This window comes from Numida meleagris, chromosome 2 (genome assembly GCF_002078875.1).
Source record: "Numida meleagris isolate 19003 breed g44 Domestic line chromosome 2, NumMel1.0, whole genome shotgun sequence".
Taxonomy (NCBI): domain Eukaryota; kingdom Metazoa; phylum Chordata; class Aves; order Galliformes; family Numididae; genus Numida; species Numida meleagris.
In genome coordinates this window covers 71,223,405-71,247,478 of record NC_034410.1, presented here as the reverse complement: position 1 = coordinate 71,247,478, position 24,074 = coordinate 71,223,405, and the positions used below count along the sequence as shown (strand labels likewise).

Below are 24,074 nucleotides of genomic sequence, written 5' to 3'. Positions count from 1 at the left end.
TTATTCCGTGTATTTTAAGGCAATGAATTTTAATCATCTAAATATTTACACATTCAAATTTAAATGCTTATTTAAATTTTTAAGTGATGAACCTCTCATAGACATGAAATCCTAAGCTTTAAACTAGTCTCCTATCATTTTATCATTAATATTTCTGTAATTTGACTTTTCCTATTCAGAATTTACTTTTCTTTGTTATACTGAGTACAGTACTAGGCTATCCTTTTTCCTTTATCATATGTTGCAGTAATCATAAACTTTATTCCATTTCTGAACTTCCTAATTATTTTGGTTTACACACTGTTCTTCAGATACAGGAGTGACTACAGGCATTTAATACTTTTCCAGGTTTTGCTGTCTCCCTAATTTTATTTGATTTCTTACTAGGCATTTTGGTGCTCTTCCTGAAAGAAGATCTTGCAATCTCAGCTAGTTACTCCTTAAGTTCAATTGTAATTGATGTTTTAATGTTTTATTAGTTATAAATACAGTTTTAAGTTAACAATATTAATAAGATATCTGTCTGTATCTGAGATGAGTATTGGAGTCTCACTCTAGTTGCCACATGATTCAGCAACCCTCAGCCAAACTCCAGATTTAGATTAAACAAATTCAAAATCTTCAAATTCACTTTGATTAAACGAGCAGACTATTTCCATTTGTCCATGTCCTCAAGACCTCCAAAATTCTCTATTAATGTTTTTCTGCCTTTCTTTCATATACCTGTTGATTCCAATAAGCTTTCTGTCTTAGACACCATTTACACAAGAACACTGAAAATATAACCACAATAGATGTAAGGCTTTCCCTAGAAGTTTAATTCCTACATTCCAACCTCAATTACATTTCCACATTTGTGTTGACAATATAAACTTCAGACACATGATAGAACCATCAGCACCATCCACTCACTTGTGCTCAGAAGTCTTTTGAGAGCTGGAAGCTCTATACTAATAGGACTGCCTCCACAGGTGTTCATTCTCCTTTTGTGATCACTATACTCAAGGTCATACAGTCTGCTAGGTTTTAGAGTTTTAACTTTTTTCTATTTGTGACTTCCTTAGCAGTCCTGACCAATCATCACAACCTTCTAGAACTCTTGAAATGTGGGTTGCAGCTCAGGAATTTGATCTTTCTATTTTATTTTGATCTCTCTTCATCCTTAATTCACTCATTCTCACATGCAATCAATGAAAATACATTTTTAATCTATTTATCTCATTCACAGTTTTCATGAATGCAAGAACCACAGGCAGAAGGTGCTGTCATTTTCCCACTCTAAGCTACCTAAGTAAGTCAGTGAGCGAAGTCACTAGATCAATAAGAAACGTTCTATTGTATGTGGGTTGCTCATCTCTACCACACGTGACAGTAAAGCTGAGGCTCTGTACACCTTATAAAAAGATGAGCTTGCAAAAGTGAACATTAAATGCAAGTCAGACTTGCTCATGGGAGCTTTGCATTTCTACTTCCATCTCAGTGTTTCATGTGCAGCTGTCAAAACTGCTTTGTGTCTCACATACTTTATACAATATATAAGATACAAAGCTTTCAAAGTCATCACTCTTTCCATCAGAAAGCAATAAGTAATGGAGACAGAGGTCTCAGCTCAACAGTGATATGTGAAGTCAAGAGCTCTGTTGGCAGTTCTGATTCCTCTCAAACCTTCTTGATATTTAATTTCTCTTCATCTCTTTTCTTACCTGCAATAAACTGTGACAATGCTTTTACTTGAAAATTTACAAGGTATAAACTCAGTGAGTTCATTTAGTAAGCCAGGCTAAAAGTGATCATGTGTGACTCCCTGATCACCATTTAAGTGATCATCTCAGACCCATGAAGGCCCAACAAGAATTTTCCTGTGATGTCTGCAGACAGAGTAGGGTGTATGAGTTTCTGGAGGTTAGAAATATTGTGAACAAGTGATTCCTATAGTTAATATTCCAAAGATCTTTCAAATTAAAATCACCCAGAAATTATTAACTGGGAGGCATTTACATGGTACTTGTAGTGGTCCCTTCAATAACTCCTCTCACCTCCTTGAATATGATACTATGTAAACGTTTAATGGAAATGATTTACAGGTCTCTCTCCAGTTACTTTTTACTGTTACTTCTTGACACAGAATCTGATAAACTAGGAAAAATCCTTTTGACGGCTTTAAATGAAATATTTTCATGGCTGTCTTAACATAAATCTAGTAGATACATATATATATATATAAAGCTAATTGACTAAGGTACAGTTATGAACTGAGACTTAGGCTTTTATTTATTTTTATTTATTTTCCTTCAGAGGGCAGTGGCTTTCAAATTCAGTGCCTGCATTTCTTTTCATAAATTCTATTTTTTTTCCCTTTCAGATTAATTCAGTGCTTATGATGAAATTAAAAAAAAAAATCAAATTCAAAATTTACTTCACAGATTGCCCTATCTCCCAGACACTCACCTGTGATGGAAAAGAACAGTAAAATCTGAGTTCAGAAAAAAGGTGCTGATTTAAGTCTGATTGAAGGTGGTCTACATTAATTTTAATACAATAAAAACTATCCACTTTAAAATACATAAGTGAGTTCTATGTTCATATTTCAGATTCAGTGGATAAATTATTATGCATCAAAAAAGCACTCTCTTCTGGTCACAAATATAAAGCTCTTCTTCCATCCAATCATCACAGCTTCTCCCTTGATATATGGGAAAATCTCTGAAGAAAATGAGGATTTCTCAGTATTGAGTTAATATTTTTCATCTATTCTGTATCACATACTGTTATGAGTGCTTCATACAGCCCCAGGGCAGTTGTGACGATAACATCTTTCAGGTGGTGGGGATCACAGCAATAAAAAATCCGAAGCAGTTTGTTTGTAAGCAGGTATAATATAATGGAAATTTAAAAGACCAAAATTATGCAGAACATATAGGTTTTTCATTAGCAAGATAACGAATTGGCAAGCTGAGAATTTTTAGTTGCTGCACACTGGAAAAAAAAAAAAACACCAAAAAAAAAAAAAAACCCCAGAAAAAATGGCTATTGCCTTGAATTTGCAATCTTTTCCAATGCACTTAGCCTGTGTTCAGTACAAGTCTCCATTTGCCTGTCCCTGCACTCCTGAGGACAGCCACAAAAAGTCTGTGTAGGTGCACAACATATGAAAAAGATGTGATGCATTATGACAAAGATAATGATATATAGGAATGTATAGGAATGCATAAATACATGTACAAAGACATATGTAAATTGAAGAATGCTACATATTTAACATCTTTAAACATGAAGCATGCTACATGTTTAACATGATATTTTTGCAGGCATAATTTTGATAATGAAGAACCTATACTTCTCTCATCTATTTTGTTCTCTTGAACCTTCATTTTATTTTGCTGCCCCTGCATATCACTATTGAAACAGAGCAATGAAGAATGGTTTCAGCAAGATTTGTAATGTTTCAGCAGGGCTAGACCTCCATAAGTTACCCTTTCATAAGGTCAATTCCAACTGTTACCTTGTTAGTGATTTTAAACTGTGCTAGGACAAGTTTGCACTTGAGAATCTTCTGATGATTTCTATCACCTTTCAGTGAGGACTAAGATTTGGCACAAGAAAATAATCTTGAACATTTTTTCAATTTAATTAAACGTGCTGTTTTGCATGGCCTTCTGGAGTTTCACAGTACTAAGAAATAAAATCACAGCAAAATATGTAAACAGAGGTATATTTCACAGTTAAGACTTTTAGCATCTCTCCAACTTGCTCAAGTCACATGGCAACACCATATTCCAATTTCCCTTTTTAAGACTAGGTATCCTAGCTGGATCTCTAGCAAGGGAGATTCTCTTTTGTTCAGTAACTCCTTGGATTTTTATGGCACTTCTGTACTACCAAAGCAGAGGATTTCTAGACCTTTGCTTTACCATTCAGGTTAAACGGCAAAATATATTAATTTTTACTTATTTATTTATTAATGTCATCTTACCACGTGTCAATATGAAGCTCTGTCTCTGGATCTCTAACTGTGAGCTAGGCTGCATCAGTTTCTAAACTATATTTTGATTTGTAACCTGACACTTCTTGAAATAGTCTCCTAAAAACAGACATAAAATGAATTGAGTGTGTTGGCCGATAACAGCTGACATTAATGCTGTAAATCTGTGTGCTCTTCCAGGTGGCTTCCAAAATTAACTAGTCACCCCTAACTGTTTAGTGAAATCGTCAGTGATTTAATAGACACATTAAATTCCTATTTATAAATTACTGTGACATTACTAGTGCAGCGGTTCCAGAATAAGCAATATGAGCTCCTATGCATCTGCAACTGTATTGTGCCCAGCTATCATGGCTGGAAGATGAAGATAAAAATAAACAGTAATTCCTGAAATATCCTGAACTCTATAATATTCGTAATATCTCTTTAAAATACAGCACAGTAATATTACAAAGAGAATTACTATATAGTTGTGGAATAATGCTAAATTATGATAAACATCAGTTATGTCTGTAACTAAGAACTCAATACCATTTCATATCTTAAATTTTTCTATGATTTAAAAGAATTACATATGATTTAAAATAATTACATATGATTTAAAGATGCTGATTAACCACTATTTAGTGTATTTCAATATGTTGAAAACTGTGTAAATTTATATTACACATGTCTTTCACTATCTGGCTTTAACAGAACAATATCTCCAAAGAAGTTCTTCCATTCAGTGTTTTTCTTTTTATAGAACTTCCTGGAAAAAAAAGTGGGGGAAATGATAACATCTCCATCACCTTCTTTCCCTCTTGTTTGTTTCCCCCCAAGAGATCAAGCAAAGAAGACATCAAACAAATGGCAAAACAATTCCTTTTCAGGTAGATTGAAGCAAATATTTAATATACATAAATTATGATAGAATAAACATCAAATTGAGGCTTGACAGATAATAAACACTGTTTCAAAAGATGATCATCTTGAATATATTGAATAAAAGCAGATTTTCTGACAAGCCTATTGGTGGACTAACAGAGCATATTTTTTGTTTGTTTGTTTGTTTCACCACTAAGCTCCTCCTATATTTTATTTTATTTATTATTTAATAGTGGAACATTTCCTTTTGGCATATGATAACCTTTCAAGAAACATCGCTGTTGTTTGTGCTACACTGTAATTCAACTTAACATTATTTTTGAAAAACATCTTTTCAACAAGTTGAAACAGTTTTTAGAAAGTCTTATGAGTTATAAACATACCAACTAAGTGATGCGATAAGCATTACTTTTAATGGAAATATCCTATTAATTTTAAAGCTGCTTACGAGCTCAAATTCAAATATATTGATAATAGTCAATTTTATGCAAGAATAACATTATTTTGGCAGCTCAGGGCTGACCCTAAATGACTACCCAGGCTATCTTACATAAAAGGATTAAAACTTATGAATAACAGTGATGCAGCGTTAGCATCTCTGTCTTCAGAGGTAAAAAGCATAGCAATCATGTTGCCTGTGCTACTGTGCCGAGTGCGATTAGAGTCCTTGTCTGCATTTTTAGTACGTGGCCAGAAGGAAAATATGTGTTAGAGAAAGGACAATTGGTAGGAATGGGATGTTACAAAGATGCAATTTTTCATGATGGGATCAGACTGTCTTCAGCTTGTAAATGAAACTCATCATATTATGTTTGTGATATAAACACACTACCTTGCAAATATTTCTGTCTAATATATTCTAGTGCTTAACACTGGTGCCTACATCAGTAATATTCAAAAATATTTTTGTCTGGTTTGTCCAAGCACTTAATGAGCCAAATATAGCCTTATGCCACTCTATTTATGCACTCATTACTTGCAATAGCTTTCTGGAAGGGAAGGAGGGAAAATTAACTTTCTGTGAATTTCATTTATATCTGGAAACAAACAAACAAACAAACAAAAAATCATCATCCATAGCCTCTATAATAAATAAATAAATAAATAAATAAATAAATAATAAAAAAGGACACAGTATTAAAGTTAAAACTGAAAGGTGACACTCCATGTTTTTGGAATCTGAACCTCACTGTCTAGGGAAGTGGCATTTAGGGACCCAGGATATTAATCCTTGCCCTCTTGTTTTCATTGAATAATAGCCTTTACTTAAACTGAATATTACGCATAGCGTGCAGTTATATACTGTGCTCCTATTCTTCTCATGTCTAATTTTCAGCCATCTTTTCTGAAAGATCTATTATCCAAATTCACCCTGACACCCCTCAAACAACCAGATATCAAACTACTGATGTCCTATTATAGAAACAGTGGTCACATAATGAGAATTGCATAAATTCTCTGCAAGTGTGTGTGCTTATGCACTGAGTATAAAAGCTATAACACAAGACTTTGAATTATGAAGCAATAAATCACATTAGAAATAATTTGTGAACAATCAGAAAGAAAAGAAAAGGATACTGAAAACCAATTTGGAGTAATAATATGAACCACAGAAATGACTGTGCATCCTGGGCTGGAGACTTCTAGGTTTAAATCTTATCCCTGATATCAGTATAACATTCATTGGTAAAAATCATTTATCCTAAAAATATTAGGTTTTTTTGCATCACAAACTTATCTCAAAACTCCCAAATTTTTGTTTTATCCTAAAATTAAGGTCAAGGAAATATGACAAACATATAAAGGGAGAAAGTAAATGTTCTAAACCTGTGCAGTGAAAATAGCAATCGTGGCTACTGCAGCTGTACGAGAGGTTGAATGGTGAAGGGAATGGACAGAGGGAGCTACTGTCAGCTGAAGATCTGCCCCATCAGAAACAGATACATATTTACAGCACATTGCACTCCTTGTTTGCGTCATTTCAACTTTTAAAGAAAGAGTAAAAAATTACCTTTCCCACATACTGAGGTTCGGAGCCCATGTACTCCTCCAGCACAAAAAATTGATTCCACACCCAACCTCGTTTGACTCGCTGGGCAGATGACCTCCTCCCTGGCACTGGGACAACATTTTCTCTTGGCTCTGCTTCTAAATTCTGTTGTGGCTGTGGATGCAGTGGCGTTAGAAGACCTCCATCAAACAGGACCCAGAGAAGCAGGGATAAGCAGTTCCTTGTAAGCATTGGCAACGGCTTCCCTACAGCAAGTAATAAAAACTCCAGCACTTAATGCAGAGCAGAGTAATCCAGGTTTGAGGTGTCTGTGGCCTCCACCACTTAGCTTCTGATTTTATTGCGGAAATGCTAATGCAGGCATTAATCCTTCTGATGACAAGGTTTTTGCCGCATTAAATTCCATCTAAAGGGACCTATAAAAGAGATTTACATGGCAACATCAAATTACATAAAATTACATTGAAGTGTTCATCAAAATTCTCACACCTAGTTAGTTTCTAGAGACAGAAAGAAAAAATTAGGAATCACAGTTTTAAAAGCAATTACTGTTTCGATTGTAGTAGCACCGAGACGCTCTGGAATACAGTGCAGTTAGCACAAGAATAGATCATTCTTGTCCTGCTTGCCATTATGTTTGTTTCTAGCTGAGGACAGGCCCCTACCCTCTGCTTTATGACCCTGCTGTCTCACAAAACTTTTGCCCATCAGTGATGCATTCACTCTGGATACAGACATAAAACACTGAGGAAGAGAGGACCCACTCTTCCACTCACAAGAGCAGGAATGCTTTGTTTTTTGTCTTTGCCAGAACAGCACCTTGGGCACATTCCCCTTCTATGACTATGGATGGATATGGACAAAGCTTATACTAAACCTTTGACCCTGGAAGGTAGATTTGTATGAACTTTGTGGAAACTGAAAAAGTAGGAAACAGTGCCCATACAGCTGAACACCATAGTGCTGTCAACACACAATATGCTGTTTGTGACAGCCATTCTCTTCTCACAAAGCTTGTATGAAAATGATTTCTGTGTTGCTCTTCAGCACTACTGTAAAACACGTTAAAAAAAACACAGTCTTGATCTACGGAGCAAATGATTGAGCTGCAGTCAGTATAGAAAATGAAACAACACAGAAGCCAGTAAGATAAGACAGTGACATTCATTTATACTGACAAATGCCAGGTACACAGATTAAAAATAAATCAGCACTAATGAACTACAGGGCCGAGAGAGAACCATCACATCAAGGTGACAATTAAAACTGTGGTGATTCTTGTAGCAGCCAAATGCCATCAGCATAGAAGGGAAAAAAAAAAAAAACCCTAAAGGAATTGTTTTGCTCTCACATTGCTCTGCTTATATCACCACAGACCACTTTAACAGAAAGACAGATAATAAAAAATACTGTGTTTTCTAGCCACAGTATAATTAACAGAGGTGCTTTCTTTTAGTATTTATGAAATGTTCTGATTCATTGTCTGAAATTAATAAAATGACAGTACTAAAGGACGTAAATATTTAAATATTATGGATTAGAGAATACGTAAAAATGAACCTCTAGCTGTCATTTGCAACTTCGCACCAAATTCAGCAGCAATAAAAAATTGTGAAAATGAGCACACATGCCATCTAAAAATGCTGTGGCACAGCCCACAATAAAGACACCGCAGAGACTTACAAATCTATGGAGATCATGCTGAAACAAATGGAGCTATTCTAAAATTTAGAATTAGCCAATAAACAGTAGCACATATACATTCATAGTAAAGTTGATATCGGTAAGTACTGGTGCAACACAAATTCTTTTGTATTTATTCTTCTCACTCTTTCAAGCTATCAGTGTCTCCATTAATAGAGAATGGCTTTCACAAAGGCAACCATATCTATGCGGGCCCCGATTAAGGTGTTAAATCTGAACTTTCATGTTTTCATAATGTCCAGGACATCTGACAAATACTTTCCATGCCATGGTTCTTTATCACTGAGGGTGAATGACTGGCAGGCTATATGTTGCATTAACTGTTTTCTGACAACTAACATTTCTATAAACAACAGTTCCACACTAACAAATTTTAAATCCCAGTGTGGATTGAAGACTTAAGAATGAATCAATAATCCTGTCTCATTAAGATCTGCAACCTATGAATGAAATACCGGCCTACTCTACAGTCTACTGTTTGTCAGGTACAACAAATACTGCTTCTAGGATTTAAGATGGAAGCATTGTGCATTTTAAGAACAAAAAATACAGTTTATACCACTATGGAATTCACCACTTGGCTTAAGCCATATTGTGTCATTGATTTTTAAGCAGAAGTTTCTCCCAAATCAATAGAGTTCTGCTTAAAAATCAATGGCATGATATGGACCTCAGGAAAGAAGACATGGTAAAGTATCTAAGCATACATATATAATCTCATTTTCAAACACTGCCAAAGGTTATGTTTTCCTTATGTATAATATTATTGCTATGCATAGCAATAACTAACATAGAAATGCTTATTTCTTACCTACATACTGAAGTACCTAAATAAAAAGAATTTATAATTGGAAGACCAAAAAAAAATAATGCATTTTGAAGAAAATCAAACAAAAATCCTTAGAAAAATAACTGCAGCTCCTATTCTACACTTCTGTTCAGTTTAGAAAGGCTGGTTTTGGGGGGTCTTTTAATTCTACGTTCAAAAAGCATAAAAAGTGAAAGAACTCCAATTTGCTCATGGTACTTTTCTAACAGCAACAAAATTCCTTTAATTTGCATTTCAATATTTTTTCAGTGAATTTTATTTCAGCAAAGAAATCTTTAATACAGTAATTTAAGACACAAGAAGGGGAGGGGGAAAATATATTAATATTTAGAATGCATTTTTATTAACAACTTTATTTAACAATTCATATTACTTTTTGTGCTGCATTCGACGGCATATAACATCATGTTCAGATTGTGTTCATCCATAATTCAGTTCACAAAGCTTCAAACTCCCATTCCTCTCTAGCTCCATGATTGCAGGATGCTTGCCTGTCATATATGGCAAAATCAGAGTAACTGTGCATCACGGGGAAAAAAAAAAAAAGAAAAAAAAAAGAAGGAACTCAAATCATCTTCTTGAATTGCTCAGGCATGTATGGAAGCTCAAAATAAACAACATAAAAAAGTGGTGGGATAGCCTTCACTGCTTCACAAACCCTGAAATCATGCTGTATTCAATTTAGTTCTTTGCTGAGGAGGATCTGTACATTATGGTTCTCCCAACAGAGCTCTGCCTCCGGCCATGTCTGTCAGTCAGGGAGCTTTTAAAATGTTATACAGCACCAAAAGTAATGCAAAGAGATTGAAGGACTTCAGAGAAAGGAGAACAATTCCCCCTTGGCTGAAAGGTTAGTAACCAAGCTCAAAACAGAGAGTGCTTTAACCCCTTCTCCATTGGTCTCTTGGACTATCTTCTGAGAATTTGTTGCAGAGCAAGGAAAGAGCAATGCCAGCAGTTGCTTCACTCCCTGCAGCTTCAAAACATGGATGAACATGAGGGTCAAGGAAAAAAGGGAGGCTAATAGGTGTTGCTCTACAGGATTGCAGCACAGACACCCTTATCAGCTGCAGAGAAGTTCACCATGAAGAATTCTCTCTTTTTAATTTAAAGCTCAGCAGTTAGAAGAGAATTCTGTACTTCAGCACTCAAGAAAACCATGCCAGCCTGCTGCGATGTATCATCAGAGCAGCGGTAGACTGTGGCAGAAGGTCTCTCCCTGCCTTCTTTCCTTCCCCAACATTTCACTGCTGGCTTTGGAGGAAGCCTGGTTTGATAGTGTATATTTAATAACACAGCTGGAATGTGAGCAGCAATTCAAAGTCTAAGACCAGTGCTTCAATAAGCCTGCGCTTACTGGTTTGCATTTTCTTTTTAAGCTGTGCGTTAGTCTTCCAGTCAGGGTGCTTAGCCCTGTTTTGGTACTTTTATGTTGTCGTATGTTTATTAGACATTTAAATCTAGCACCCTTCTACGCATTTGCCTGGAAAACAGTTATTAGTACTTGGTGGTAATTGGTTAGAAATCTGATAAGAACATTTAGTGGTAAGAAAGAGATATGGTACCATATTTCCTAATTTTTTTTTCAAGGAATTACTTCCTCTGATGCTCTCACAAAAATACATTTATCTAGTAAGAGAGTTTTACACAGAGACACATTTGCAATCCATCTCTTTCCCATACAATATGAAAGAACAGGAAATTAGATTTTTTTTGGATCTTTTCTTTTTCAGGATTAACTATTTTTGGAGATTTATTCAGACTGTTATATGGACTCAAGTACTATTTTGTGTGACTTACTTAACCCATAAAGAGAGCTACAAAGGGAGAGCCTCTATGCAAAATCCTAAAAGTGAATTTACCCATGCAAATGCTTTCATATGTTGAGATTTCACTTATTCATTTCCTCTATTTGCAAAAGTGAAGTGAACCAGCAGCAAGTATGGACAATGTTAAAGCATGATAACTAAGAAATATTGATTCTATTTACTCTGTCCCCTAAACTGTCAGGCTTAGAAATTCATGAAATGCAAATGATGAGTTAAAAATCATTACCAAAAGTGTTTACTGAGAATAACAAAATAGAGTATAAATGATGCTCTTGCAAGAATTTTGATGCTGACCTGGATTGAACTGCTATTAATCTAAACAACCTGAGCAAAGAAGTGCCATAGGAATAGCAAAATGATGTATGCCATTCCTAATGCAATAATCTTTAATCAAAGAGTCATGACACACCAGACATAGGTCACTTCACCATGCTCAGGAAAGGTAATCTTTTCTGCTAGAGAGGACAGCCATACATCCTCTCCAGTCATAGAATCACAAAATCATTAAGTTTGGAAATGACCTCTAAGATTATCCAGTCCAACCATCCACCTACCACCAGTATTTCCATGTCCCTTACTACAATATCCAAACATTTCTTGAACACCTACAGAGAGAGAGACTCCACTATCATCTCCCTTGGCAGCCCATTCCAGCGCCTGACCATTCTTTCTCAGTAGAAGTTTTTCCTAAAATCCAGTTTGAACCTCCCCTGATGCCGCTTGAAGCCAATCCCTCTTGTTCTATCACTAGTTACCTGTGAGAAGAGGCTGACCCTCACAATGAGGGTCAATGACTTGCCACAACATCATTTCAGGCAGTTATAGAAGGAAATAAGGTCTCCATTGAGCCTCCTCTTCTCCTGATTAAAAAATCCCAGTTCCCTCAGCTGCTCCTCATAAGACTTGTGCTCCAGTCCCCTCACTATCTTCGTTGCCTTTCTCTGGATGTAGACACTACTATGCACAAAAGATCTGATTCAGAGAAGTCTCAGAAAGGAAATTCTAAATGATCTTTGATCTATAGGAGGTATCTAGTTGGATCAGACAATAGATGAACTACTATTGAATACAGACAACTAGAGACACTAAAGCTCCTTGAAGCACTGAAAACTGTACTCAGTCCAGCAAAGACGATAATTGCACCTCCGTGAATGGAAGAAAATTGCTTACTGACAAAGCATCCATTATGCACTGATGGTGGGAACATTTCTGCAGCTACCTTAATCATAAATCTGTCAGTACTGAGAATGGTTTTGCTTATGTGAAACAACAGCTAATGTAGAACAACCATATTCCTACTCATAAAGAGATTTGAAAAAATTGGCAGTACAGTAGAACAGTTGATCCATGCCAGATGGAAAGCCAGCAAAGGTCTATAAATGTGGATATGCTGTAATGGCTGACCATCTATCCCCATTTCTCTACAATATCTTGAAATAAGGAAACACAACAACAGAAAAAAAGAATGTATATACTGTCAGTATCTATTAAAATTAACTGCAAAAGCATCTGAGATGATATGCCCTGTGGCTAAATGAATGGTTATAGGATACAGAAAACCTCAGTTCATCTCTCACCTTGATGCATTTTCTTTCTCTGACCTTAGGCAAATTAGTTCCACTGATATTCTACTAAGTACCTAGTTAAATAATTCCCATTTGATTAGACTCTAGATGTCTATAGATCTTAGTGAATTTGACTTTCTTGCCCTCCATAATCTATCCAGACAACTTGGAAATAACAGTAATTCTTCCTTTTTATACCTTGTCTTTTTTAGTTAGAATAGGAACTACCCGGTAACATCAAAATGGAGGTTAGGAGAGAGATTACAAGTGAACTGATTAGAAACCTTGGTCTATCAAGGAAAGTTATTCTCAGTCTGCCCATCCCACAAATTGGAAATGTTTCAACAGACTGAGCAAATCCCACCTCTGTGGCCACAAAACCCATTTGGCAAGCGTAACATCCGGAATCCACGCCAGGCAACTCTGAAGGGGTGAAAAAAAAAGGAAAAAAAAAAGTGTTTTTACCCACTAAATATCTAATTTACCAGAGTCTTAACATGGTCCATAATCCAAAATAGTTACTCTTCTATCTCCCTTTACATGGGACACAATAAGTCAATGGAATTTTTCTAAATTTCCTTGAAATTGGATACATGAATTTCAGTTCTTCCTTTGGTTGATATGAAGTTGATGATGAATAGGAGGAGCTAAGAATCAATTCTCTGTTGCAGAACCAAAATATTCTGGAGCACTGCCATAAAATATAAGAAACGGGTAGAAATTTCACAAATGGAAGATAAAGCTTGGTTTTTATGGGAGGTAGGTGCCATCCACTGTAGGATAACTGCATTGACTGAACTACTAGACAACAAGAAGATGCTGATCTTCCTCCTGCAATAAGATGACTTTTTAAAATTCAATTGGAAAGGCCCCAAAATTCTAATATTAAGTCAAATATTTACTAATTATTCAATTTGGCAAGAAAAATATGAATTTGTTTAAGGTTCTAATTTTTGGATTTAACTGCCAAAGCCATCCTCTCTCTATTCAACTGTTATTCGCACAGTTGTATTTTCTATACTAAGTTACAAGTTCAATTCTTATGTCAGTTAAGCCTTCAGACATCAGATGCTAAAATGAATCAGGAATATTTGCTTGAATTTTTACTGGCATAAAACCAAAATGAGATGAGGATGATGTCCCTGTTCTTGGAGTATGACTGTTTTGTAGAATATTCATAGAAACACTTACACACAAAGATGTATTACAGCGCAAAAAAATGTGTGATATACTATGGCAGCATACAAGAAACATATCTACCAATTGCCTAACAATGGAAAGGAGTCTAATTATGTTTGGCATTTCTGAGCACTAAGCTAATGAAAGTATTATAGGCTTACAGGAATAATTGAACAATTGGCTTTCCAGTATACAAAGAAAAGTGATTATTTAAGATTACGTGGTAACACAGTAAAAACACATGATATACACTTCCAAAAAATTGTAACTGTATAATGTTGAGAGACATAAAAGAAATAATTATGAAATACGTATGTTAATATAAATTAGGAAAAAAAACCCATCTTTTTTCTGTACAATTGCAAAACCAAAACAATAAACTTGTTTATATATGAATAGTTATATTTATTGTGTCACTTTTGTAATCATTAGCAATATGTAGAGCAGATCACGTATGACTTAAATATAAGCTTCACTATAAAAATGAAAATGCATCAGCCAATGCATGTGGCTCCATGGTTCACTGTACTCTTTCAAATCAACTCAGGAAACATGAAATTTTCACTACAGGTTAAAAATGAATGTTTATTTCAGTGAGATTAAATCTCAGGATAATATTATTCTGTCGATATATAAAGCAATTTTGCTGTTTAATTGTCAGTTAAAATTAAGAAAGAAATGCCTCAGAATTGGACATAGTTTTATTTAATTCAAGAAGATGTTCAGAGGATAAAGTAACTACATCTATTCTATTTTACTCTGTCTTGTACAACGGTATGTTGGTCTTGCCTCAAAAAAAGTACGGTGGTCAATCTATGCATAGTTTAGCAATGATCCAGAGTCTCTACTTTTGATAAATTACAAATATTTTCATTTCTCACAGGAATCTATCAATGTCAGTGCTAAAGTATGGACAATCAGGAAACCATCCTTCATCGCTGCCCTTCTCTGTTTTTTGAATGAACACATGCAATGGGGGAAAAGAGGGAAAGGAAACAAAAAAAACCAGAACTTTTCTATACATTAACAATATCTGTAAAGGAAGAAATCATAGTCCTCAGGCTGCAACTCAGTTACATTTATAATTCTGTAAGTAATATGGGAGACTGAAATGAATGTGAGAGCATTTTGACATATTCTGTAACATGCTATTTTCTATTTCCTAGGGTCATTCTGTTTTTCCCAAACTGACAAGTATTCTAGCAATTACTAGGATCTACCAACATACTTTAAGTAAAAGCCTTTTATTAAAAGACTTTCTGCTTTTGGTCAGGTTCTCATTGTAATAGATTTGATACTACCTGCTATTTTTTTTTCTGTTAATGGATTATTTGCAGGCATTTGTTTACTTCTAGTTTGTTTATTGTATATATAATGGCACAACTGTTATATAATATTTTTGTTATAAATGTACCAGTACTAGTAAGAATTTTATTTTTAATATGCCATTCCGTAATAGATTATGGAAATCCATAGCTTGACTTGTACTTTCAGCAAAATGTTACATTTAGCCTTCTAAAAGCTTCTATCAGAACTGAAGTTTGTAATTTCAGAAGACAGCAGCCTTCTCAGGGGAAAATAACAGACAGTAGTTTTGCCCAGCACTTCTAAAATGTTACTCTTGTGAGTATTAACAAGGTAGTCCCAGAGACAAGAGAACCTAGAGATAACCCATCAGCTTTCTTAAAGAGTGAACATACATCTCAGGCCTCTCAATATTCTGGAATGACCTACTTTACACTAGGCATATACCAATGCTCAGTGTGTGCTTAATAACATACAATTCTCATATAATGCTCTCAGAAATATGGTTTGAATTTTGGGCAGTCTGGTGTGGAGCCAGGAGCTGGACTTCACAATCTTTTTGTCCCTTCCAGTTCAGGATATACTACAATTCTATGAACTCTTATACTTAATAACTTTTCTGTTTTTAACAACTGGTTTTGACTTGTTCTTACCTACCTATATACGTTCCATTAGGCCCAGCAGTTGTAATGAGCCTATGATTTTTCTGGTGATTGATGAACTCAGTCCTTCATGTGTTTTAGAACATGAGAAATAGTAACTGTAGGGCTTTCTTATTTTTCTGTTCTTTAAAACTGACAGCTTCCCTTGTTTTGCCCCGCATTGTAATATGGGAGTACAAGGACCAAAGATGTGATAAACAGTTTACCACAACAACTGAAGTAGGCTCTAGTTAGACTGACAAAAAGATCTAAGTAGAGAGCCCAGTCTTCTACAAATAATCACAGTGAAAGTAATCCTCAATTGTTCTTTGTTGTTCAGATTCAGAGGTGCTAATTTAAAGCTTACTGGACATCAGAGTTGCCTGTGAATAGCGAGTCTCTCCTTGGGAAACTTTTCACTCATCTAAAACCTTCCACTCTCCAGTCCAAGTTCCCAATCACAAGGCATTTTATAGACTCTAAAGAAGATAACACTATTCTTGCCTGAATTTCATGATTACAAATCCTCATGTTTCTCACACGTGACTATTCATTTCCCAAACTACAGACTAATGAATTAAGTAATTTTATAACAGATGCTTGCTGTGAATTTTGACAATTATGGCCCAACACAGACAATAGATGAGGTGGCAATAGAGGACTCATTTTGGTGACACTATTGCAGCCATACTCTGTGTGTTTAACAGAGAAATAATTGTGATTCTTATTTATGAAAATTTTTCTTTTTCAGCTCCTTTTCTACCTTTTTAAATTTTAAAATAATGGGAAAAGAAAACAGCACATTAGAAGACCTAGGGCTTGTAATTTGTTAAATACATTCAGCAACAGAAAATACCAGCAGCTCCCCTCAGCAACACATTTTTTTCTCCGTCTAGTGGAGAATCAGAATCATGGAATTGCTCAGGTTGGAAAGGACCTTCAAGATCACCAAGTCCAACTGCAACCTAACCTTACTGCTCTAACAACCCACCACTAAATCATGTCTCCAAGCACCACATTCAAATGGTTTTTAAACACATTCAGGGATGGTGACTCAACCACCTCCCTGGGGAGCCTGTTCCAGCACTTAACAACCATTTCTGTAAAGAAGTTTTTCCTGATATCCAACCTAAACCTCCCCTGGCACAACTTGAGGCCATAAAACGGACCTCTTTATCTGGTGTTAATATATTTTCATAATTCCAGTTATGTAAATATCTGTTTAACTTATTTAGCTAAAGTCAAGTATTATTTTGCCTCTATTTTGCTGTTCGTGCATACATGCCCCTTCTTCCAACATCACAAAAACATACGATAGGACACTTAAAATGTGAAATGCAAAATCTCATAAAACTTGGACAGTTTATTTACAACTTTAGAACACTTTTCTGGAAACAAAAATGTCCATAAAGAGTCATAGGACATTTTCTGTTAGCACTAATTTAACTTAGAGCAGAAATACTATCAACATATTATGCTTTTCCACTAATATACTGCTTTGTTTTAATAGTCAGATGCCATAGTATTAATTAAAAGAAAACACATATTTTAACACTTTCTTGCAGCCAACGTCTTCTGTCTTCATGAAAAACAGTGTTTTTTTTTCTTCTGCTTTCAATTTAAGCTAAGTCTTCCTTTACTTTTGTCTGAGCTCCTCCTTACTGCAGTACAAATGCAACTGTTGAATGGATAGATAGTTAATAATTTATAAAACTTGTTTCAAGACAAGTAATGAGCAGCTTGGTATTGCATATATTTCTTTATTTTATTATTATAAGCATAAATTTTTCTAGTTATTGCAGTCCGTAAAATTGTGGTTAAAATAGGAATCAATATTGCCTTTTTAAGGTTAAGCTCAGTGAAACAAAGGGCTGAAATAGTCGCTGATGAAATTGCACCTCATCTGAACTCAGAAAGAACCACATTATGGAGAGAGGATAATGTCATACCTGCAGTATTATAGATTGCAGCCAATCAATCAGATATACTGTAATCGCTAAGGGCACAGTCTTTCTATCGTACTGAAAAAAATACCTTCGGGCCAAAGGTAGAAGGATTGACACATTTCGCTTGGAGCAACCTAAATCAAATACCTCCCGAAAATGAGTGTATTAACCTTACTAGAGGACACAACCCAAAAGGACAAACACACACACTCCAGGTAGAAATTGAATACTGGGCTAAAGACTAAGCCAGAAGGAGGGCTAATATTTTGCACTAAAAAAGCACAGATGGAGCTGCTGCTCTCTGTTTCTCTCTCCATATCTTTTGGGGTATGGCCTGCTGTGCTGCTCCACAGAATCACAGAAACACAGAATGACTGAGATGGGATGGTGTCTCTCGGGGCCACTTATTTGGCTTATTTTCTTTGTCATAAATGTAATAATCAAAAGATTGTTGGTGACAGATATCTGGATAATCTTCATATGTAAGTAAAGAAAGTTCAGTTTGCACAGAGAGATTTATAAAACAATGGTAAATTAATTCATTTGTACCTCTAATATTCTGTTGAAAGATATTTAGCTTCCTATCTTTCTCTAGCAGATATTGTAGAATTGTTTCCAATCATTTCTTGGCAGATTATTAAGAAATATAAAGTGCACAATTAATTCAACTTGAAATCAAGTATTTACTTTCCTGGATATTAATAAGGTGTTAAAAGCAACTGATGATATGAAAGACAGTAAAACCTTATCACTTAGAGAAATTCCAGCTGAACTTCTTTTATTATCTTGCCTCACTTTAAGCTAAAATTTTCTGTGAAGTTACAGCTTTTGAAAATCCTGAGAGGGGTTTATCCCCAGGAAGAGTCTTATTTTCCATTTCAAAAAGAACTAAAACAATTCTTTGCTTTTAGCCCTTTTGATACAGATACATATTTTTGTGTGGTTTGTGGCACTAAAGAGCATTAGAAGCCAAACTTCATAGCTTAGAAATTGAATATGGTTGCAATATTGATACTATGTCAACCAATACTGGTTTTACTACTCCTTTGGTTTTGCAGACAAAACGCATTGCAGCAAATGTATATGACTGAGAATTTCTCATTGATTCACATCTTACGCTTACTCAGCTATCAGATGTGTTTCCACTATTAATTAGCTTCATTCAGGCACAAGGACAGAAAGGAAGTGAGAGGACAGACAAGACCTTGCAACACACACCTCTCACCTTCCATGGTGCAAAACAGATTCCCTGCTGAATCTGCTCAATAGCCCTAACCATTCTCTATAACAACGGGGAAGAGTGCCATCCCTATATTTTTCCCCTCTGTTTTTTTTCCAAACATTCCAGAAATCCAGTTTTCCACTTCAGAATGAAACAATGGCCCATATCGTTAACTTTTACATCTGACTACCTGTTAAGATGTTTCTGATATATCAGTTTTCTCTATGATGGACAGTTGAGAAACAAGTCTATTTTCTCCAAAAGAAACAAAATGAAAAAAACAAGGTTCCAAGGTTTTTTTTTTGTTTGTTTGTTTGTTTTTTACCATTTTCCATTAGCACTGAATAAGAAATTCATCCTCTAGGATACATGCCTCCCAAACACATAAGGTTTTATAGCTTCTGAAGGCCCTTCCTAGCTCAGTATAAAAGGTTCTTCTTCTCTTTGTTACCCATCATTATGTTATTCAAGCATCACTAATGATAATTAAATATTTAACTAGTTAGCATCTGGTGCAATAGTTGGCAGCCTGGATGGGCAGTAGCTCTTGTGAGGAACAGACAATTAGAACACAAAGATTATTCCAATTTTTCTTAATAAGGTGCTTACAATGGATCTGAGATAATCAATGAAACAAGCCTACTTTCTAGGCCCTTGTTCAGAAACAATAATAATTATGTAAATAAGAGCTTTGGGATAGATTACAGAGACTTTCATATCTGACTATTACTGAGGAAAAAAAAAACCAAAACAAACATGCCTCAATTATATAAGTCAACCTGCAGGAAAAGGTGCAGGGAATTGCTAATTGCCCCAGAAATATACAGATGGACATCAGCAGCTGTACAGCATCCCAGTTGCTGAGTTGATTCAAGTTACTTAAATTAATAAAATACTGTGCTGGAGTTCCAGCCTGTCAACACACTGATCAACTTACTCCTTTAGTGTTCACTTGTCAATTGCCTTCCCTATCTCCCTCTCTTACCTGCTACAGTAAATTTTAAAACTTTCATTTAAGGAAGGGCCAAGAGAAGGAAGGGAAATTGATCTTTCTCATTTTATTAAAAAGCAACAGCTAACACAACACATTAAGTTTATAGTTAGACACCTAGAGACAGGTCTCCTTCTCAAAGATGTTTTTAGTCATAGGTTTCATATACAGAGAACTCTGGAAAATCAGAAGTTTTTAGACACATATTAGCACAGAGCATGTATATCCTTTCATGATCAGTATGTACAGGAGGCTGAACTGTATGCAATGTTAAAATTTAGGGCTGTTTACCTGCGTGAGTACTGAAAAAAGTTTACAGCATTCTCAGCAATGCTTTAAATTTAGATGCTTGCACTCACTTCAAAGAAGGGATCTTTGAAGTAGAGAGACCAAACAATGACCAGTCTGAAGAACACTGCAGAGCCTTCTAAAGTATTCACAACAAAACGAAGCCTTTCTTTCTAACTGACTTTCAGAGTTGATGTCTCTTTCAGCCTAAGGCAGGTAGTGAGTTTAACCTCCTAGATGGCCCTTTTGTTCTTCAAAGATTAAGCACTCCATCTCCCAAAGAATAAAAAAAGAAAATGTTTATTCTTCTCAGAGAAAAGCCAAAGTATTACAAATTCTCCTATTAAACTCTCATTGATTTTTTTTTAATACTCCTAGGAAATCTAAGCAAAACATTCAGGTCTCTAATTTTTGTCAACTTATTTAAAAAAAACACAATAATACTTGGCCATTCACATGGTACAATCTCCCTGTTAAGTGGGACAAAGCTTTAATCGGAACTATATTTGTTTTGGTCTTTAGGCCAGAAATCTCAAGATAATAGATTTTTATTATTATTATTATTATTATTATGTGTCATTTCTTTGTACAATAATGCAAATATATAGATGTCTTTATGTGTACATCTCATAAGGCATTACTCAGAGGCATGCCTAAGAGTGGTGTAGCAGAAAGAACACAGAATTGACTGGCTAGTCTAACATAAATGAACTTTCCCTATACAGTGTAAAAATCCTTTCCTCTTCCAAATTTTTATGAAGATTAAGCATTTCTGATGGACAGCAACTAGAGATACAGATTCTTCACATTTCCTTCCCTAAATAAGTATCCCTCTGTTTACCGCACACACTTCAGAAAAGACTCCCAACAACACAGTTACTGTTCTACAGTGGAGAAAAGAATTAAGTAGCTGTTTAGCATATCTTCTATTTTCCAGAAAGACCAGTGCTCCAGATAATTGAGGTTTTTTTTTTTCCTCAGAAAAAAACAATCAAATAGAATGCATTGTCCTCCCATATAAAACTTACACTCACTTTCTATTATTTTGACTACGTGCTACTAACATTCATTTAAAAATTTAAAGCACATATACACTATAAACACAATTTCTGTGTTTCATTTTCAAATTTTCTCTTATCAAAACTAGAACAATAGACTTAATTTGGATACAGAAAAGAAATAAAATGAAACCTAAAGTGGCCAAAATCTTCTTAAAGTTATAGAGGATAGCCATGCAGGGAACAATGTGATAAAAATATAAGATCAAATGAAAGAATTTTGAACACTTTCATCTGATGCTAACACAAATTTTACATTTCTCCAAAGGAAAATATTAGTGGAAGAAATAGGCTGCTTACGGAATTTTTACACAGTACTCAAGAAGTGCAATCCAACTGAGAAGGCAACTTCAAAGCTCCTCACCAGTTACACTTTAACTGAGCACAGGAGTTTTCTCATTCTTGTCCCTCTGTCCCCTGTCCCTCTGCAGGCAAGAGAGTGAGTGGCTGCGTGCTGCTTAGCTGCTTGCTAGGGTTAACCAACAACATACTTAGATCAGGAAATTGAGAATATCGAAGTTGAAAATGAAATTGGCAAGAATATCTGTTTGATTAATGGTACAAAGACCTTATAATCTACAGTACTGTATCTGATGAGTTTATACTTCACTACAGGTTAGAGCGTATCTGTTCTATCTGGAGGAAAAACAGCTTAGAAATAGATCAGCTGGTTATTTTAAACTTGTTTTGGGTGATAGAAAAACCTGTAATACAGCCAGCACGGGAGAGACATGTATCTGTTGGAGCACATTCAGAGGAGGGCCACAGAAACAATCCAAGGATAGAATGCCTCCTCTGCAAGGACAGGCTGAGAGAGTTGGTGCTGTTCCGCCTGGAGAAGGGAAGGCTCTGGGGAGATCTGTTAGCAGACTTTCAGTATCTAAAGGAGGGGCTGTAAGAAAGAACGGGACAGACTCTTTAGCAGGGTCAGTTGTGATAGGACAAGAGGAAATAGTTTCAAACTTAAAGAGGGGATATTTTGACTGGATATAAGGAAGAAGTTTTTTACAATACGGGTGGTGAGGCACTGGAACAGGTTGCCCAGAGACGTGGTGGATGGCCCATCCCTGGAGACATTCAGGGTCAGACTGGACAAGGCTCTGAGCAACCTGATCCAGCTGTAGGTGTCCTTGTTCGCTGCAGGGGAATTGGATTACATGACTTTTAAAAGTCCCTTCCAACTCAAATGATTCTCTGATTCTACATAGGTCGTTCCAAAAGTAATGCAACTTATTTATTTTCATGGAAATGACAACAGATACAGAGAGCACAATAATACTGTTTGATAGAGAAAATTCTCAGCTACAAATCACTGATTTTTCAACATAGTCACCACCATGAGCTATGCATTTTCACCAGCGATGAACAAGAGTCTGCATGCTGCACTTGCAAAAATCTGCACCAGCAGAGGTTATCCACTGTCACTGTCACCACTGCTGAAATGCACCTCTCTCTGCCTCCCTGTGCCCACATCTGCTGTTTGGTCTCCATAAAAGTTCAGCATGTGCCAATAAATGTCAGTGGGTGCCATTTTTTCCACATGGAAGAATTCAGTTCTGCCCCTTTGCTTAGACATCTGTAACACAGCAACAGAATGTAATGGAATACTGGTGGGAAGGTTCAACCTCTACTGCCACACCACCAATATCTACCTCTGAGGCTGCAGATCAACACAATAAAATAAGAGGCATTACTTTCAGAACAGCCCTCCACAGAGAAGTAAAATATATTTCCCCACAGTGGGCAACACAATTAAATTTTAGAGATGCCAGAAATTGAGCTCCTAAATGCACCAAAGTTTCAGCAGCAGAAAGAGTTATGCAAAAGAGGCTACAAAATTGCTGAAAGGCAGCAGGCAGAGCAAAAATTCAGAGGGATAGATTTTAGAGTCAGCCTGTAGTTATGTTCACATGATTGAAAACTCTAACGCAGCAACTCTAAATATTTTTCTCCATAAAATGACAGTTTAATTTTACAAAATCAGCATAATTTTCATGTACCAAACGCTGAGTTGTGACATGAAACACTTATTTGCATGAATTTCCATCAGGCTGTCAACACAAAGTTTCTTGGCAAAGATGTATGCTTGCACCTGCTATAGCTACTGAAGTTAGCTGACTAACCTCCGCGGATCTGTAAGTTTACTTTCGCAATCCACTTTTGTCACATGTTCTCCTCTCATCTTTCACCTTTGTATAAAGTAACAGAAAGTCCTTGATTTGAGTCAAAGGCTACTTAGTTAATGAAGAACTCTGTCTTACAACATCACTGCCATTCAAAATGTGGCACTTCTGATACTACACACTCGTAATACTGGAAGGCCACTATAAGGTCCCTGCAGAGTCTTCTCTTCTCCAGGCTGAAGAGTCCAAGCTCTCTCAGCCTGTTCCCATAGGGGAGGTTCTCCAGCCCTTTAATCATCTTTGTGGTCCTACTTTGGACAGCTCTATGTCCTTCTTTTGTTCAGAGCCCCAGAACTGGATGCAGTACTCCAGGTGGAGTAGTGAGAGAGCAGAGTAGTGGGGCAGAATCACCTCCCGCGACCTGCTGGTCATACTTCTCTTGATGCAGCCTAGGATACAGCTGGCCTTTTGGGCTGCAAGCACACGTTGGTGAACAAGAAGAATTTCTGTAAGTATAACAGTGATAGAAGGAAG

General features: G+C 35.9%; 1 protein-coding gene across 1 annotated transcript in view; it reads right to left on the bottom strand.

Moving 5' to 3' along the window:
* CDH12 (cadherin 12) overlaps positions 1–24,074 on the bottom strand; it is a 252,015-nt gene that overhangs the window by 180,311 nt on the left and 47,630 nt on the right. The window contains exon 2 of the mRNA XM_021386975.1: positions 6,861–7,276. Coding sequence (XP_021242650.1) covers positions 6,861–7,091 — 231 coding nt within the window. The 5' untranslated portion in view covers positions 7,092–7,276. The remainder of the gene's footprint in view (positions 1–6,860; positions 7,277–24,074) is intronic.